Raw genomic sequence first — 17,759 nt, 5'->3', positions numbered from 1 at the left:
TCCAGTATAGCTCAGTGGAAAGTTAGTTTCTGTTATTCCGGAGCAGAAACCGCAGGTTTAAATAAAAGGTTCTGGGAAAAATAACTGAGTTCAGCACTATTATAATAATGACCCTGGAGTTTTTCAAGTGTTTGAGAGATTTGCTGGTCCTAAAAAGGACATCCGCCAATACCCACCATTTAACGCTTGAAACTAAAGTCAACTATTTCTTTTAAAAGACGTGGTTCTGGCTCAAAGTCAACTGCAAGAAAAGCCTAAGAAGACTCAACATAGGGCTTTTTCAATACCCTCTTCCTCTCGGCCACATCCCAGATGGTGACTGAGGCTTAAGGTTTAACATCCAGACACTAAAGAAGCTCATCGCTCAGGGATGGGGCTCCAGTCTGATGCTGGAGCATGAGATGCTGCCAATTCTTAGAGACGCAGTAGGGTGAACTCGAAGGCCAGAGCCCAGGGCCCATCCCTTCACACCCACACTTGGAAACAACCCACTTCCCACCGCGGGACGCGGACCCGGCGATGACCTAGCCCTTCGGTACCCAGCCTCTGGCACTGGCGTCCACGGGTGACCTCCGAGGACCGGGAGGAGCACCGAGCGGGGAGGCTCCTCCGTCCGCAGGGGAAGTTGGCAAGGGCAAGTTCGGGTCGTGCGCGGAAAGGTTACTTACAGGATTGGCCCGGCATCCGGCGTCCTCCGTCCTCCACCCGCTCTCCCGCAGTGGGAAGCGTGTAAAGCGCCGGTTAGCCTGCGAGCAGCAGCCGACGCGGCTGCCGCTGCCAGAAACCGCCCGGGCGTGGCAGAGACCGAAGGACGACTTCACATCATCACCACTCGGCGACTTAGTTTTGCACTGACATCGGGTCAATGGCAGCCCCCACACAATTTCGGAAGAGCAAAGGACACCCACTCTCCCAGGAGCCTCCACGGCGCCAGCGCACGACCTGCTGGGAATCGTAGTTTCCTGTCGGCCACGCCCCTCACCCTCCAGAGTTGTTGGGCGTCTGCCCCGCCCCCAAGCCCGAAGGCCCCTCCCGCCAGCTGCCTGGCCGTGGACCGGGAGCCTGAGGCGGGGCCGCGGCCCTGGGGCCGGGGCGGGGCCGACCCCGCCCCGGAGTACTCCCCGAGGCGCGGGCACAGTTCTTGGCCCACGTCCCGGGTCCGGGACGCGCCGCCCGACTCCATCTCGCGGCTCGTGCTGGCTGCGGGCTTGCGTGCTCGCGTTGCCCCTCCGCGGGCCGGGCTCCCGAGCCCGCCCAGGCCCCGCACCGCTGGCCGCCAGAGGAGAGTCGCTGGCCGTGGTCGCCGCCTGGGTAATGAGGGGAGGCCGGGCTGGGGAGGGGAAGGTCTAAGGAGCCGACTGGGACCCGAGGGAGCGCGGCTTGGTCCGCGCACCCTTAGGGAAGCAGGGGGCTAGAACTCGCCTCCCCACACACAGCCCGAGAGGCCGGCGGAGCCGTGGCGGGAATCTGGCTCGCGTGGCTAGCTGCCCCGAGCCCCGCCGGCCGCTCGGCAGCGGAGGCACCTGCGTGCGGGGCGGCGGTACCTGCTAGTGTGGCTGCGCCGTGTGCGCGGCGCCCGGCCGCCCGCCGCGCTTTGACCCCCCTCGGCTCTCACCTTTGGCCGCCGCGTTCAGGCCCCAGCTCTAGGTGCCACCTTCTGCGAGTTTGCTGCAAGGTCTTCCCAAAGCAGAGCTACGAAGGAACCTTTTACAAAATTAAATGCTGAAGCTTCATTTTGTCCTCGGTATTTAAGTTCAGCGTTGTGTTTTTCCCTCTTGGGTTTGTTGTGTCAAGTACTTTTTCCCTCAAAACTTGATCAGGATTTGTGACACCACGCCTACATAAGCATGTAGCCTGGCACACAGTAGGCGTTCAGTAAATATTTTTCGAAAAGCATGAATCACGATACTATGCTTGGAAAATTCTACGTAATTGTGCTTCGCTATATTTTTTAAGATTTTTATGGTCTCACAAGATCACTTTGAAAATTACAGTAATTTAATGCCCTACAAAGAGTAAAATCAGATTTTTTTTTTGCATTCCCTGTAACAATGGCCTCTGCGGGATGTTTAAATTTTATTCGAAATCCTAGTTCTGTAAATAGAAGCGCCCTCTGATTTTCACAGAAACTGTTAACCTTTCATATTGAAATGTCTTCGGAAGAACCATTCTATTATGAACAAATTTAAGTCATGTATAAGGCTTTATCCTCATTAACTTTTTTAGACGTAAGTGTGAGGGACCACCACACTGACGTAATTGGGAATACATTTAGAAATACAGGTCTCAAGTATGATTTTAAAAAAAGGACTTCTATTCATCCCTAGTGAAAGAGCATGCAAGAGAAAATTATGACAGCAAATCTACTCACCCTCTCTCCCCACCCCTTACCCCGTACAGCTGCTGCCTTGACCTCAAAATGTCTTGTAAAATTATCCTTTAATAAGTCTGGCATTATCTATCTCTGGGATTAAACCACCCCAGGGGACAACCCCTTTAGTACTAACAATTCACACTGTGTCAGTTTCTTCTGAGTTTTTCTAAAAAATAGAAAATGTAATGGAGTTTAAAGTTTTTTTGTTGTTTAAGAAAGAAGGTACTGATATTAAATGGAAAAAGCAGGAAACAAAATCCTGATAACCAGAAGATTCAGTTAATCATGACATCCCTTATCTTCCTGCTTGTGGGAACAGAAGCTACAAGTAGTCAGAGCCTTGTCTGCGCTGATCACCAGTGAGTGTCCCCAGCGCTCAGCACAGGGCCTAATCCCTGGTTGTCATTCATTAAATACTTATGGAATGAATACTTGACTGTCAGGTAACACTGTAGTGACTTCCTACATGTTTATGATTTCTTCATTTGCTTTGGTATTTCCTTAGAATAGATTACTGGAAGTGAGAATTTTACTGAGTGCAAAGGTATGAACATACTCATAGTTAAGAAACATTGCCAACTTGTTTTCCAAACGAGCCTTATCTTTTTGTGTTGTCATCCGTAATATTGAAGTGTACCTTTCAGAGCATCCTCTCAAGCTCTTTTATTGATACAAAGTTTGGTAGTTATGAGCACTTTCAGATGAAATATCTCATTTGATCTCAGTCACCCTGGAAGGTGAGCAGGGCAGGTATGGCTTTCCCCTTTTTGTAACACAACAAATACCAGTACCTTAAATTGATGATAGTGAATGGCAGGTGACAAAATAATAATAACTTTTCAGATTTTTCTTCCTATTCTCCTTTGGTTTACAGTGAACATCGTGAATAAATTCACATTTTTCTTTAGCAATAAAATTGGATACTACTCTATAATATTTATGGTTTACAAAATCTTCCTTTTCTTTCTCATTTTGCTCAGATATTTGAAAATGCCTTGCTCAAACTTATGAACTTAATTAAAATGAAATAATGAACCACAATTTAGATAAAAGAGACAATAGTGGTTAGGTATCAGCAACTAGCAAGTTCAGAACACTGCCACCCTTTCTGTTAGGAAAGATCTGGAAACTTGGTGGTCCTTAAATCTGAAGAAGCTACTATTTTAAATCTCTGAATCTGTTGCAGAGTCTTCATGAACTGCTGAAATTAATGCTCTATTAGTGAAAGTGGACAGGAATTATTTGTATAGTAATTTACATATTTTTCATATTTGCCAATAAATTCCAAGAATAGAATTAGAACTAAGAATCATAAGGTAAAGAGTATTCCACCTGCAGAAAATATTATTTTGACATGAAAACTAAAAAAAGATTTTTTTCTCTTTTAAAAAAGCATGGCAACAAGAAAATTAATTCCTAGTCTGTTACTAATCCTGATTCTTTCCCAAATTTCCTGATCAGAGACCCCAAATGATTTAATAGGTAATCCAATCTGGAAGCTCTGGAAGCTTCAAATTTTACTTTTAAGTAGAATTGTTGGGGTCAACATTGCTTTCACATTTGCTTAGGGTTCTTTTAAAAAGTAGTATAGAAAAGATAGGGAAGGAGAGATGCAGGTATATGGGCCTTTGGAAATACTAAGAACCTCTCTTCAACTTGACTCTGCTTTCTGTTGTGATGTCAGATCCCTAATAGTGTTCGGTAAACAGAAGAGCTTTTTAAAGACACTTCTCAGGTATGTCTCTAATGCTTGTGTCAAAGAATAGCTGCCTAAATAACACGTGGGTTTATGGTAACTAGTTCTTTAAGGAACTTTTACATAAATCTATTTTTTTTTATAGTAGGATATTCTGCATCCCAGAGATAAAGCAAAAATCTTCTTGAAATAGATGGATTTCTGTCACTTTCTGTGATCCAAATCGATTCAATGTCTCTTTTGGTAAGTTTTTATTATTGTGGGTCTAATTTTGTGCCATCAGAGTAGTTAGCGCAGAATGACTACTGGTCTTAAGAAATGAGTTAAATTCTGATTGAGTTTTTGTCTCTTTAAAAGAGAAAAGAAGATGCTTTTCTGATATAGTCATTATTCTAGTCCTTTCTCCCATACCCACTTTTTCTGCTACATTTACTGCTCTTAGACATGCCTCTCCCATCCAGTTGGCTGTGCCTTATCCTTTAAATCTTTAAAAAATCTCTTTTACAAATTTCTATATGACTAAAGGCAAGCAAAATAGTATTAAAAATAAGCCCTTGACTTAACAATAAGGTAGAAAACATTTGGGCAATGTATAATATGATGTATAGGTACTAATTTTTCTATATTAGATCCATGGTATCCACTTTAGATTAAGTAGTTTTAGAACTTTTATCATATTTTATATAGAATATAACACAATGTTTGAATGATTATATTAAAGCATTGATCTTTTAAAAAGTGCTGGGTGCATTTATATGATAATTGTAGTTTACAGATAAATTCACATATCTCTTTCAATCTTCAAAACTGTGAGTGATTGGCAGGGCAGGTGGTATAATCCTCATTTTGAGTTTGGCCCAAGATTGCAGAGAATTAGAACCGGGCCCAAACTCGTATCTGCCAATCCACTCCAACTTTCATCAAGTCTGAGAGGGAGAACTATGAAGTTAGAGCCTGTGTTGTTAGTTACATGAAAATACAGAAGGCATTTACTTTACGTCTAAAGTAAAGCTTTTCTACTTAAAAGTGTAGCTTTATTTATCCGGAAAATAAATTGAGGTGGAATACTTTTTCTACAGCAGGATTAGGCAAACTTTTTCCGTGAAGGGCCAGGTAGTATTTGTGTGCTCTGTGGTTTCTGTAAAATTACTCTTCAGTTGTTGCAGTGTGAAAGCAGTCATAGACAATATGTAAATGGATAAAAATGAATGTGTCTGTGTTCAGTAAAGCCATATTCACTGAAACAGGTAGTAGATCAGATTCGTGGACCATAGTATGCCAACACCTGCTCTAAAGGATAATTTAAGATTAACAATTTAATATCAATTTGTAAGTCGGATGAGACATAAAAGGACATTTGGTAGAAGATGCTGAAGTTCAGAGGGCTGTGTAGACACCCAGGGCTTCCAAGCTTTGGAAAAAAAAGTTCTTACTTGATGTATGTATGATTCCTTAATTACAGATTTTGTGATGATAATGGGTGATTTATACTTGTTCAATTTGTTAATAATTTTACTTTATATTCTTTCTGCAATGATGGAATACTTAGAATTTTCTGACTCCAAATATCCATGTTTTTTCTAAATATTTATGCAACTGAGATAAAGTTGATGTTTTTACTTATGAAGGATTCCTCCCCACTCATGGTTTACCCTCTACTTAAGAGCTAAGAAATGGTGTTTTTCAAAGCAGCAGCATAAGTAAAATATTTTCCTTTAGATTTTCCACAGGGTATAGCTGCTTTTCACTTGGCCATTATGGTACTGGATAAAAAATTACACTAAAAAAATGTTTGGGAGGAGCTTCTGGGTGATTTTAAATCATTTATGCTGCCTAAAAGATATTATTTTGTAGATGTAGCTACCATCCTCCAATTGATTTAGTGTGGGTATTAAAATGTTTTTAAGGATAAGCTATGACTATTTTGTGATTATTGTAACCTAGGCAGCTAATGGACATGCTAACCTTTTTTAGGAGGGGTGGACAAAAATATTCTGCCTTGTAATACTAGCTGGTTATGAAGACATATTTAATAGCAATCACATCCTTGCACTGTAAAAATTATATGTAAAGATAATGAAATGGAAGTCTACCATATTATTTTATAAAATGTTTTTTATACATTTATAAACTGAATACATGGGTCACAACTCTTATTTTGAAAATAAACTAGGGTCAAGTTAAGTCTTTTAAAATGTTCTAGATTTGTCTTATATTAATTTCTCTTCCATCAGAAAAAGTGATGGGAATTGTTTAAAGAGAAAGATTCTTTGTATGCTTGAATGTATTTTGATAGCTGTGTCAGAGGTCCCCCAAGACCACTTCGTTGTTTGATGATTTGCTAGGAAGACTCTCAAAACTAAGCATGAAGTCATACTCACAACTAAGATTTACTATAGCCAAAAGATACAAAGCAAAATCAGCAAAGGGAAAAGATACATCGAGTGAAGTTAACAGGAAACCAGGCACAAACTGCCAAGAATTCAGTAGAGTCACATAGGATGTGCTTATTAATTCTTCCATAGTTATGACAACATGTGTGAAATGTTGCATATTAGGGAATCTCATTGGACACACATTCTCAGAAGTTTTATTGGGGATTGGTCATGTAGGTGCCTTTTGCTAGGAGGTAACAAAATTCCAGACACCCAGAAAAAAAGCAAGTATTCAGCATAAATTACATTGTTTGCACAAACAATCTTGGCACCACAATCCGTTCTTGTCATGGAATTGTGGGAATTCTCTTAAAATCCAAGTTCCCAGATACCAGTTAAGGGGCAGCCTTGCAAGAAGGCGTTTTCCAAGGATATTTTAGGCCTGCTGTATTAACTCTTTTCTGTACAATGATGTTAATGATTATTGCGAAAGATTCAGGGCAAATGTTGCAAACTATATGTAATTACCAAATATATAAATGACCTCACTGGTGGTTATTTTCAATATGACCAACAGTAGTAACTATCTTCAAAAACTTTTATTATAAGTTTTATTCACTCTAAACAAACCAACAGAAACTTTGCAAAGGAAATGATTCTATAGCTATCTTGACATTGTAAGCTTCTATTCTTTAGGGACAAGTTTTACATAAAACTTATGGAGGTATACATCAAATTATTGTGATGACGTTTATAAGGTATACAGACTATAGGAATTCAACTTAAAATAATCAGTAATTTAAGCTAAGAAAATGACTAGTTTGATTAGTGAGAAATTCTGGCATATTTTAAAAGAAAGGAAGTTTGATTACTGACTACAAATTGGTAAATAGACATAGAGGGACTTATCCTACAGACTCCTTTGATAGTAGTACTTTAATGATCATATAAAAATAACATTCATAGAATGCTTGAAAGTAATTTATTATAAAAGTCTCTTTCATACAATTTGTTTAGACTTTTATTTTGACATACGTTTTCTTCCTAAATAGTATAAAGTCAGCTTCACCCAAGTAATTGATAATGAGATGAGTCATACAATATATTACATTTCTTTATTGGTAATGTGTGATACTAGGACCTTGTGTTAAAATGTAAGAAAATATGAAGTGTGACAATGGAGCTAAGTCTCTTTGGATTTGCTCTGAGTTGAAGTTAGAGATGTTAACTACCTTAGGAAACAACATTGGTTCCAAATACACTCTGTGTGATTTAATGTGGATAAACATGGTTCCGAAGGGAAAAAAAAATCAGGATCAAAATAAAAATGATTATTAATGAGAAAAGCAAAATACTCTTTAGCTTAATACTCAAGAAGAAAACTAGAAAGATGCTGAAAGGGTTAATAATTAACACCAGCAGTAAAAATGAATGAATATTATGACCACCAGAGGAGAGGACAAAGATCAGAGACAGTGCCAACTAAAATTACACAGATACTAGATTTGTCTTCTGCATACCTCGCTGCTTCTCCCTTCTCTCCCATACTGAGTACCTCCACTGTACGGATCCTGGCTTCAGTTCCAGGTTCCTACATGCTGCCGTTTCTCACTGCTCCTCATCCCAGGAACCAGACCATTTTTTATCCACACACCACCCCTACTTATCTTGTGACTTGTTCTTCACTTACTTAATGCATTTCTGAATTTCCAGGATTGTTTCTGCACTTCACGAACACAAGTTGAATCACTTAGACCTGAAAAACAGTCGGAGACCAGTATCCATCAACACTTGGTAAGAAAATTGCATTACAATCAATACTATTCTTTGCCTTCTGTATTACCATATTGCAGAATATAGTTCCTGGTTCTTCTACATCTCTTTCTCTTTAAAGTTTCTTTTACTGCGTCTTATTCCTACTTTGCTATCTCCAGAAGTCTGTAATTTGTCTTCTCTCTTCTACCTAAACCAGCTTTCCCTAAGCAGTTTCGCCTCTTCCTAGGCTTCAGTTGCTCAGATTTCAGACTGTACTGTAGCCATCTCAGGTTTTCCTTCCTGTCATGAAGGGACCCTGGCATCAAGCAGGACTGATTTCTTAAATTTTTACTTGCAACTCTTTCCTGGGCACCAGATGTGTCAATACAGTGCTTCAGGTTAGAGTTTTCAAAGGCATCTTTGTGCAGTTTGAATGTAACCATAATCCTCTCTCAGACTTCACTGATGGATTGTATTTCCTGCTTTGGCTAATGAAAACCCATCTGCTAAGTCATTAGAAACTTTGGAGTTATCCTCACACTGCCTCTACCTCTTCCTCCACCTCTTTTATACACCAAGTCTTACAGATCTGTCTCTGAAATGCCCTTGAGTCCATCTCCACCTTCACCTGATCACTGCAACGACTCAAATCTCATCATTTCTCACCTGGGCTGTTGCACGTGGACTCATCGCCTCTAGTTTCCCAGACATCCGTGTAACTTCCTTTCACAGTCAGATCAGTATTCAGTGCTGTTACCAGTACAGGCCTGCTTGTATCACTGTCCGTCTTTAAGACTTTTATTGGTTTCCTGAAGTCTATGGGATAAAGTCTAAACATCTTAGCATAGTATAAGGATTCTTAGTGGTCTCGAATATGTGTGACTTTTGTGTTTCACTTCTTGCTACTGAGTCTTGGCACATACTCTTCTTTCTGCTTGAAGTACTCTTCCATTTCTGCCTCTAGAATTCCTCCTCATCCATAAAGAGTTAGCTCAAATATCCCATCTCTGAAGCCTGTCACCTGCTGGTACCTGTAAAGACTCCTAAGTGTCATTTGGTGTCCTTTAGGAGGTCCTCATGTCTCTCATACGATGCCAGTGGTGTCAGCTTCTTCTTTCTCCTACATGCATGTTATTTCAATGCCACTGGGAGCTGATGCAATTCCAGGACTCTGACTTGAAAGCACCTTTGAGACCCCCATATTGGTACATGGCTATTTACACAGGAGGTCTGTATCCTATTCTTCCATCTCTTTGAGGCTTTTGTTTTTCTCTCTGTCTCTGACGTCCTTGCAATTGTAATGAGCTGCAGTGTGGAAATTGTTCCTTGATTGTTAACACCTCCACTAGTTGAGCAGGTACCTCTCTGTAATGGATACAACTGCCGACCACTTGAAGTCAGGGCATAAGCATAGACTATCCCTCACATGTTTCTGCATCTCTTCCCTTGATACATTCATTAGATACCTTAAAGAAATAACCACTCCTAGCAGCTCCTAAAAGTGCTTACTGGAAATTGTGCTGCAAAGTATATTCTTGGCTACCTGTATATCTGTTTTTCCTGCCCTCTTCCCCTTTACAAGATGATAGCTTTCTAACTAACATCACTTAATAGCAATTGCGAACTCCCTTTAGATCTTAAACAGTCTCTTAGCAGTCTCTTCATTGCCTTCCTAATGAGTACTTGTAAGTTGAAAATACAGTATCAGTGTTTTTTACTGGGGGAGGGGGGCCAAATTAGGAGCCCAATAAAGTTTATACCTGTTTGGTTTTCATCTTTTTAAATCAATGCAGGTTCATGAGCCAACCCCTTCCCAGTTGCCTCCATCTGTTACAGCCAATGCAGTGATCTGTTCCACCAACGTTTCTCACTATGAATTTCAAGTGGAAATAGGTAATAATCCTGAATTTCACATAATTGATCCTTCGTTGTTAGGAACAAAATTAATGACAAAAGGATTAATTTGTAAGCAGGTCTTTTTTCTGTGTCACCTACAGCATAAAACTAGATGGTCATTGTATCAGTCAAATGGATCTATTAATTTGATGTCTGTCCTAAAATAGTGGCCCAGGTTTTTTTGAAGATGATGTTCTAGAATTTTTACTGAAGGTCTTTTAGAGGAGGAAGACACTAAGTAATCTAATATTTATTTTTTGCATCTTTGTTGTGGGAAATTTGTAATTGTATGTCTATAATTTATACTGGGTATGAATTAAAATTAAATCATGTAAATCTTCAGTCACCATCTTTTAACTAAATTACTTTTTTTTTTTTTTACTTAAAAACTTGCCCAAATCCCATTTGTAGTAGAAACCTTTCTCAGTTAAGTTTGGAACAGGATGGATTATTGTTTATAGCCTTATAACTATAAAACATTTACCCTGAATATTCAAGAACATCTGTTAAATGCAACAAACAGATACTGTGTCACGCACTAGGGATATAAAACCATGCAAAACACTTGAAGAGTCGACATTCTGTCTGGTAAAATAACTGTGTTACGCGCTAGAGGGTACTATAGGTGAGGTGTGCTAAGTCTTACGGGAAAAGAGAAGATTGAGCATCCAACTCTCTTTCTTGAAAGACAGAAAAATCCTGAAGAATGAGGAATAATTTGTTCAATGTTCTATTCAGGGTTTTTGTCACAAACAGCAGAAAACAATCCTGACTGACTGAAGCAAAAGAGGAATTTTTTGAACAATATTGCTACTCAAAGAATTGTAGGCTTGGAAAAGACCAAGAGAAGCTGTGTGACTAGAACTATAGCCAGGGCCATGGCATAGGAGCAACCCACTTACTGTACTACCTTGTAGAGTACTTAACCCACCAGATACTGGGCACCCTGCAGTGAGTTCTGACTGTCCCTGCTTCTTTTTGTCTCTCACTCCATCCTCTGTTGGCCAGACTTACTTAGTTCATTGACTTTCCCATACTAGCATCAGGGAGACCAAGAGAGAATAAGGATCTGACCTTTTCTAAAACAGAACTGGTGGAATGCCTCAAAATTAGAAAGAAGGTTCAGATGGTGTCAATCCAAGAAAGGTAAAAATATCAGTGGCTTGCCTTTTCATTTTCTTAGCAATGTTTCTTTGAAGAGCAGAAGTTTTTTATTTTGATAAAGTCCAAATTATCCATTTTTTTTCTTTGCTGCTAAAAAGAGTTTTACATCTGGTTATAGGAAGAGGATTTGACAGCTTGACTTCTGTCCATCTTGCGCGCCATACTCCCACAGGAACACTGGTGACTATAAAAATTACAAATCTGGAAAACTGCACTGAAGAACACCTAAAAGCTTTACAGGTAACAGTACAAAAAAAAATGATGTGTTTAATGTAACATCTCTTTGAGATCACATCTGTAAGAATATTTTGAAAGAACAAATGTATTCAAACTTTGGTAACTACTATCTTCTAGTAAGTATCACATTTGAAGTGCTGGTCTAGAGATTTACAATACCCTTAGTGCAATCACAAATGGTCATATAGGGAAATAGAAAAAATGAGCAAACAGTTTCTTTTTTCATCCAGCTAACTAACATTAACTTCTGAGTTGATGAATTTTAATAGAATTGCATTTCAGGAATATTATAATAACATTTTGAGTGGCACTGATCATTTTTTATATGAAGAGGGGAAGGATTTTGTTTTGGTATTATCCTAATTTTAAAAATATTTATATGTGCACATGTCTGTTGCACAGAAAATAAGATGGAGGAAATTATACTGAAATATTAACAGTGGTTCTCTCTGTTATGTAGTGTTAGAAGTGACTTTTATATGCACATTTTTATGTATTTTTAAATGTTTTCTATAAGAATATAGTACAGTTGACTATCAAAGTTCACATCCCACTTCTATTATTAATTACATGCCCTTGAGACAAGTTTTCTAACTTATTTCTAAGTGTCCTCTTGTGTAAAATGGGAATTAAAACATCACATACTTTGTATAGTGGTTGTGAGACTTAAAGAGATGATAGCACTAAAAATGATGTTTAGTACTGATAAGCTCTGTTGAGTGTTAAGCTGCCACTACTGCTATTATCTTCATCATAAGGAAAAAAAGGTTGCTTTCAGATATCTTGCCTCTTGTGTCTCCTAGAAAGCAGTGATTCTATCCCACTTTTTCCGACATCCCAATATTACAACTTACTGGACTGTTTTCACTGTTGGCAGCTGGCTTTGGGTTATATCTCCATTTATGGCCTATGGTAAGAAAACTTGTTTTAAATAAAGTAACTCATTGTTTAGCCTGGATGCTATAAATAAGAGGAAGAATGAGATCTCAGATTTATGATTCATTATTTTTAATTTATAAATCTGATGGTCAATTCTAGATCTCACATTATATTTCTATGTCTGGTTCTTGTTGAATTTTAGTCTACAGAAAAAAAATAGAATGGTTCTGATTAATGAAACCATTACTGTTTCTCCAAGAAGTCCATGCCTTGGAGCAAGCAGTCTCTTCCCTTCAGTTTGTTTCCTCTCTCTCAATGGAAAGTTACTATTATTCTTCAAGCAGTAGTTTTTCCACCTGTGCCCACCATCTCTGTGCCTATTTCTCTACACTGTAAACTTATTTCTTGGTATTGTAAACATCTGTGTGTGAACTTGTCTCCTTCACTGGACTTGAACTTCTTGAGGGCAGGGTCATGTGTGTATTTTTTATTTTGTTGTCTCCAGGTGCTCATATAGTACCTACCACAGAGTAGTGTTCAGCAAATGTGTTAAATACATGTTTTTAATGGATGGATTTTTTTATGAATGGATTCCAGAGCTTTGAGTTTTTGGACAGCTTTTGTGAATTGTCACATAGTATTTATTTTTTTCAGTAATATTGAAAATTGTTAATCCTCTTTCCTAATATTTAGGGTGTCATTAGAAAAGTCTTTTTAAAGATTCTTGAAGCAAAGTTAAACTTTGCATAAGAAATTGGTTAGACTCCTAAAGGTAAAATGAGATGTGTTTATAGTTGAAAACATTTAAAACATAGCTAGAAGCAAAATCACTTTTGATGTTCATTTAAAGATTTCAGGGGTTTCTTTCAGGGTCAGCAAGTGAACTCCTGAAGACTTACTTTCCTGAAGGAATGAGTGAAACTTTAATAAGAAACATTCTCTTTGGAGCAGTGAGAGGGTTGAGCTATCTACACCAAAATGGCTATATTCACAGGTATTTATTTACTTCTATTTTACAAAATGAAAGAGCTTTAGTGGAAGAAATCCTTTAGGGAGATTTTAGGAAGGAAAAGTTGAGTGTTGGAAAGGAGTGATGAGAAACTTGTTAGTGAAAACTGAGGGAAGAAGGGGCTGATAGATTCAGTAGATGCTTGCATTTTATGTTCACTCACCAAAGACATCAGACCACCTCCTCTGTGCCAAGGGCTGCTCAGTGCCGGGTGGAGCACCTGTCCTCACGGAGCCTCCGGCCACAGGGAGGGATAGAAGAACCTGTCTGGGGTATAAGCTATAGGGAATGGGATTCTAGGTAGCCCTTTTTCTTAAGCAAATAAAGAGCTGCTTTATCTGCTTTTCAGCTTTATGTCGTAATTATAACAGGTGCAAATTGTAACTAAACCTTTCTTTGACTTCTTAAATATTTTGCATGACCTTTGGACAGTCATACCAAATATCAATCCTCTTGTTACTAAACTGTAGAGACAGAAGTAACTGGATGAATGTTAAAAACAGTGCTGTTCTAAGATACATTGGGACTTTGTTTTCCTTTTTAATTAAGTTTCTTCTAAATAAGCTTGTTTTCTTCTTGTTTGTTTCAGTCTTAAAGCTTTTCTCTTATTACTGTGCATTATTTTTAAGTAGTGTTCTGGTTAACTGATATTGAACAGATTGCATTCTTATTAATCAAGGTTTTATTATACTTTCCCGGATTACTGGCCATCCTATTGTGTTGGTGTACAAATTCAGTGTTTTGGATGAAAAGCAAGGCTCTTCTGTAATTTATTTGACAAAGGAAATTTTTATATAAGACTTTATCTTTATAAATGATGTTAAAACCACGAGAGGCTTTTATTGGATAGTATTGCATTTAACTTTAAATTCTAACTTTATGCTTCAAATATATTTGATTTTTTTTAGACTTCTTAGATGTGTTTTGCAGCAGCATCCTAAAATAGTGAAATTAATCAGTTGATACCATTCTTAGTTTGAAGAAAATATTACCACTTCCAAACTTATAGCTGTCAGTTATATCTTCCCTTGTTTATGTTCTATTAAATAGCTGAAAGGATCCCTTAATTCCCTAAACATTTCATAGTGTGTGTGTGTGTGTGTGTAGCAGTGTGCTGCTATTTTATAAAGAGTGTCTAATTTCCAGGAGAATACACGCATTTGTTCTGACCATACTTCTTTTCATTGGCCAATTTCCTAGTATTTAGGATTGTTTCTTTTTGTTCTAGGAGTATTAAAGCCAGCCATATCCTCATTTCTGGTGATGGCCTAGTGACCCTCTCTGGCCTGTCCCATCTGCATAGTTTGGTTAAGCATGGACAGAGGCATAGGGCTGTGTATGATTTCCCACAGTTCAGCACATCAGTGCAGCCGTGGCTGAGTCCAGAACTACTGAGACAGGTCAGGTGTGGCCGTTGCATTGGGTTGTCTGTGCATCTCAAGTGTCTTCTGAGCTTGACTAAAGGACAGTGTGTCCTAATATTTGCAAGAATTTTCTCTTTCTTATTAAAATTATTTTGTTAGGAATTTAAAAATTCATACCACTTATTAGGTCTATCTTGATTTTTCACTTATGAGTTTTTTCCATTGTTTTCCATTACTTATCAAAAAAGTACATGTGTGTAGCTTTTTATTGTTATTTATACTAAAGGACTTCAAATTAATTGTTTTACAGGATTTACATGGATATAATGTAAAGTCAGATATTTATAGTGTTGGAATTACAGCATGTGAATTGGCCAGTGGGCGGGTACCCTTCCAGGACATGCATAGGACTCAGGTAAATGGTACTAAAATCCCCGAACTACTTTCCTTTCATGAGATCCCTTACATTCTAGATAATTTCTGTTAAACACCTTTGCTGTAGACTCAGGATCTTTATTGTGGTGGTGGTTGTTTTACCTGAATGAAGGTTTTCTTTTTTTTTTTTTGCCTGGAATGAGGGTTGAAGGAAATTTTTTTCTTTTAGATGCTGTTACAGAAACTAAAAGGTCCTCCTTATAGCCCGTTGGATATCAGTATTTTCCCTCAATCAGAATCCAGCATGAAAAATTCCCGATCAGGTGTAGACTCTGGGATTGGAGAGAGCGTACTTGTCTCCAGTGGAACTCGCACAGTAAATAGTGACAGACTGCAAACGCCATCCTCAAAGACGTTCTCTCCTGCCTTCTTTAGCTTGGTACAGCTCTGTTTGCAACAAGATCCTGAGAAAAGGTAATATTGGTCACTTCTAAATAAACATTATGGGTTTTATATTTTATAGCTTTGTGATACTCCCTGCCAAATTCAAATCATTTATCTTTTGGTCAAAAATTATAGTTTAATCCATAAAATATCAATGCTAAAAACAAGTAGAGGCAGTGAGTTAAATGGGAAGGATACTGGGTTCACAGCCAGAAGACTTGGGCTCCATTCTTAGCCATATCCTTTTCCTAAGCAAGTCACCTAGTAAAAAAATCAGTTAATCTTTCTGGACATTAATTACTGCATTTATGTTGGCATTTTGGAAACTTCCAAGCAATACAAAAATATTAGTTGCTGCTATTATAATGTAAGTTATCAAAAATAACTATATATTAGCAGTAGTATTTTGGAAATAAGGTGTCTTATGTTTTTTTAGGCCCTTAATGCATAGCATAGTCCTTTATAATTATCTAGTGCCCAATAAATGTTGAGATATGGACCAATTGAAGAATATCTCTACAATTCTTCCCATTAATCAAGTTTGAAGCTAAGAATTGAGCTTCCTGACATACTTTTTCCTTTTAATTTCTTAGTGTTGAGTTTTATAACTCTAAACCTAATTTCAATATATTTTTATACCTAAAAATCTATATTTTAATGAGGTTCTATTTTTTAATAACTTTTAAAAAAATTTCAGGCCATCAGCAAGCAGTTTATTGTCCCATGTTTTCTTCAAACAGGTAAGCTGATCTATCTTCTGTTGTCTAGATGTTTTAAATCCTATTAAAAAGTCACTTCATTTTGTTGGTTTAATCAGACAGTTTGGTTACCAGAATCTAAATAATAACTTTCTTACAAAGTAAAGCTAAAAACAAGAAAACTTTTGGTAGGTCAGTTATAGACTTTCTAAAATATTTCCATTCTGCAAAACAAAATAAATAAAAACAAACAATATCAGTATATGTTACTATATCCTCAGTTTGTATTTTGATTAACTTACATTTTATTTTTCTATATTGGCTAGAATTGATGAAAGGGCAAAATAATTCTGATAAAAATCAGTTTCTTCAGCTGTTATTTCTACCTATTTTCAGATAACCAGAATCAAAGGCATTTTTTAGTGAAAATACCTAAATAATTTTAAATACATTTAACATGATTTCTTTAAAAGTTATTTATTGCTAACACAGCTAGTATATTGACTTTATATACCAACAGCCTTGAGTTTTTTTAACAGATGAAAGAAGAAAGCCAGGATTCAATACTTGCCCTGTTGCCTCCTTCTTATCACAAGCCATCAACAGCGCCGCCTCCAGCGTCACCTTGGACTGTGCCAGAACGTGACTTTTCTGATCAAACAGACTCAAACTGGGAATTCTAGGGATGCCAAATCCTTTTACGTCCTATATACTTGATACTTTTTCCCTGCTGGTTTTTCTTCTGTTTTGGTAGGTACAAATACTAGAATTATACTTGAAAATACACTTGGTGCACTGGAGAACCTAGTCATTTAAAACCACTCTGTTCAAAGGAGTATGAAATTATAGCCCCTTTGGTTAGCTCAGTTACATTATAATTCCAGGGAAGCTTCAAAATTATTAATCTGTCTTAGTAGCATATGCTCTCAAATTTTTTTCCCAAGCTGTGACTAACTCCTCTTCTGGATCTCTCAATATGATTTTTGAGCCAGTTAATTTTTTCAGCATTTTGCTGCCCTCAGGCAAATGAGCCTGCAGAGGACAGTGCTTCCAAGTACATTTATTACTTCTGGATTCTCTAGCCTTTTTGATCACCCCTATTCTTAGACTAATAGGCTAGTTTTTCTCATCAAGCCCTTTTTTGGCAGAAGGGAAGATGTTTATATTTTCCCACTTTCTTGTGTTACTACTAATGGTAATATCAAACTGAGCCTCACTCATTAAATGATTCACTTGAAATACATAAATTGTAATTTGCTTTTTATTTTTATTTTTGAGGGGCTAATGTAACACTTTTCTACTTATGTAAATTATAGAAGCTAAATCATGCACCCCGTGGGAGCTCAATAAAAATTTATTGAACTGAGTCTGTGCTTTTATTTATTTTCTTTGTGTGTTTTGACAAAGCTAAAACACAAATTCTAATTTGTTTTACTAAGGAAAGCTGTTTCTCAAACAGATTTATTTACATAACCTATTGAATTGGGGACAGC

The 17,759-nt window shown here is 37.8% G+C and overlaps 2 protein-coding genes across 6 annotated transcripts in view; one reads left to right on the top strand and one right to left on the bottom strand.

Moving 5' to 3' along the window:
* Positions 1 to 945, bottom strand: part of TRAK2 (trafficking kinesin protein 2) — a 69,116-nt gene extending 68,171 nt beyond the window's left edge. For all 5 annotated transcript variants that reach the window (XM_057503694.1, XM_057503696.1, XM_057503695.1 and 2 more), the window contains exon 1: positions 669 to 945. The gene's annotated coding sequence lies outside the window, so the exon portion shown is untranslated. The remainder of the gene's footprint in view (positions 1 to 668) is intronic.
* Positions 946 to 1,165: 220 nt separating this feature from the next.
* STRADB (STE20 related adaptor beta) lies at positions 1,166 to 17,632 on the top strand. Its single transcript, XM_036927919.2, has 12 exons — positions 1,166 to 1,311; positions 4,216 to 4,313; positions 8,159 to 8,239; positions 9,994 to 10,093; positions 11,379 to 11,500; positions 12,301 to 12,409; positions 13,247 to 13,370; positions 14,614 to 14,785; positions 15,060 to 15,164; positions 15,354 to 15,598; positions 16,266 to 16,308; positions 16,806 to 17,632. The coding sequence occupies exons 2-12, from the start codon at positions 4,302 to 4,304 to the stop codon at positions 16,947 to 16,949; spliced, it is 1,257 nt and encodes a 418-aa protein (XP_036783814.2). The 5' UTR covers positions 1,166 to 1,311; positions 4,216 to 4,301; the 3' UTR covers positions 16,950 to 17,632.
* The last annotated feature ends 127 nt before the right edge of the window (positions 17,633 to 17,759 follow it).

Source organism: Manis pentadactyla, chromosome 6 (assembly GCF_030020395.1).
Source record: "Manis pentadactyla isolate mManPen7 chromosome 6, mManPen7.hap1, whole genome shotgun sequence".
Classification (NCBI taxonomy): domain Eukaryota; kingdom Metazoa; phylum Chordata; class Mammalia; order Pholidota; family Manidae; genus Manis; species Manis pentadactyla.
Note: the sequence above shows the minus strand (reverse complement) of the source record. Positions and strands in the feature narration are given on the sequence as shown.

What these genes read in the sequence shown, in the direction of transcription:
- STRADB (XM_036927919.2), top strand. An exon ending in CCAGTATCCATCAACACTTG is followed by an intron (nt 8,240 to 9,993) that starts GTAAGAAAATTG and finishes AAATCAATGCAG; the next exon opens with GTTCATGAGCCAACCCCTTC. An exon ending in CAAAATGGCTATATTCACAG is followed by an intron (nt 13,371 to 14,613) that starts GTATTTATTTAC and finishes TTTTTGTTCTAG; the next exon opens with GAGTATTAAAGCCAGCCATA.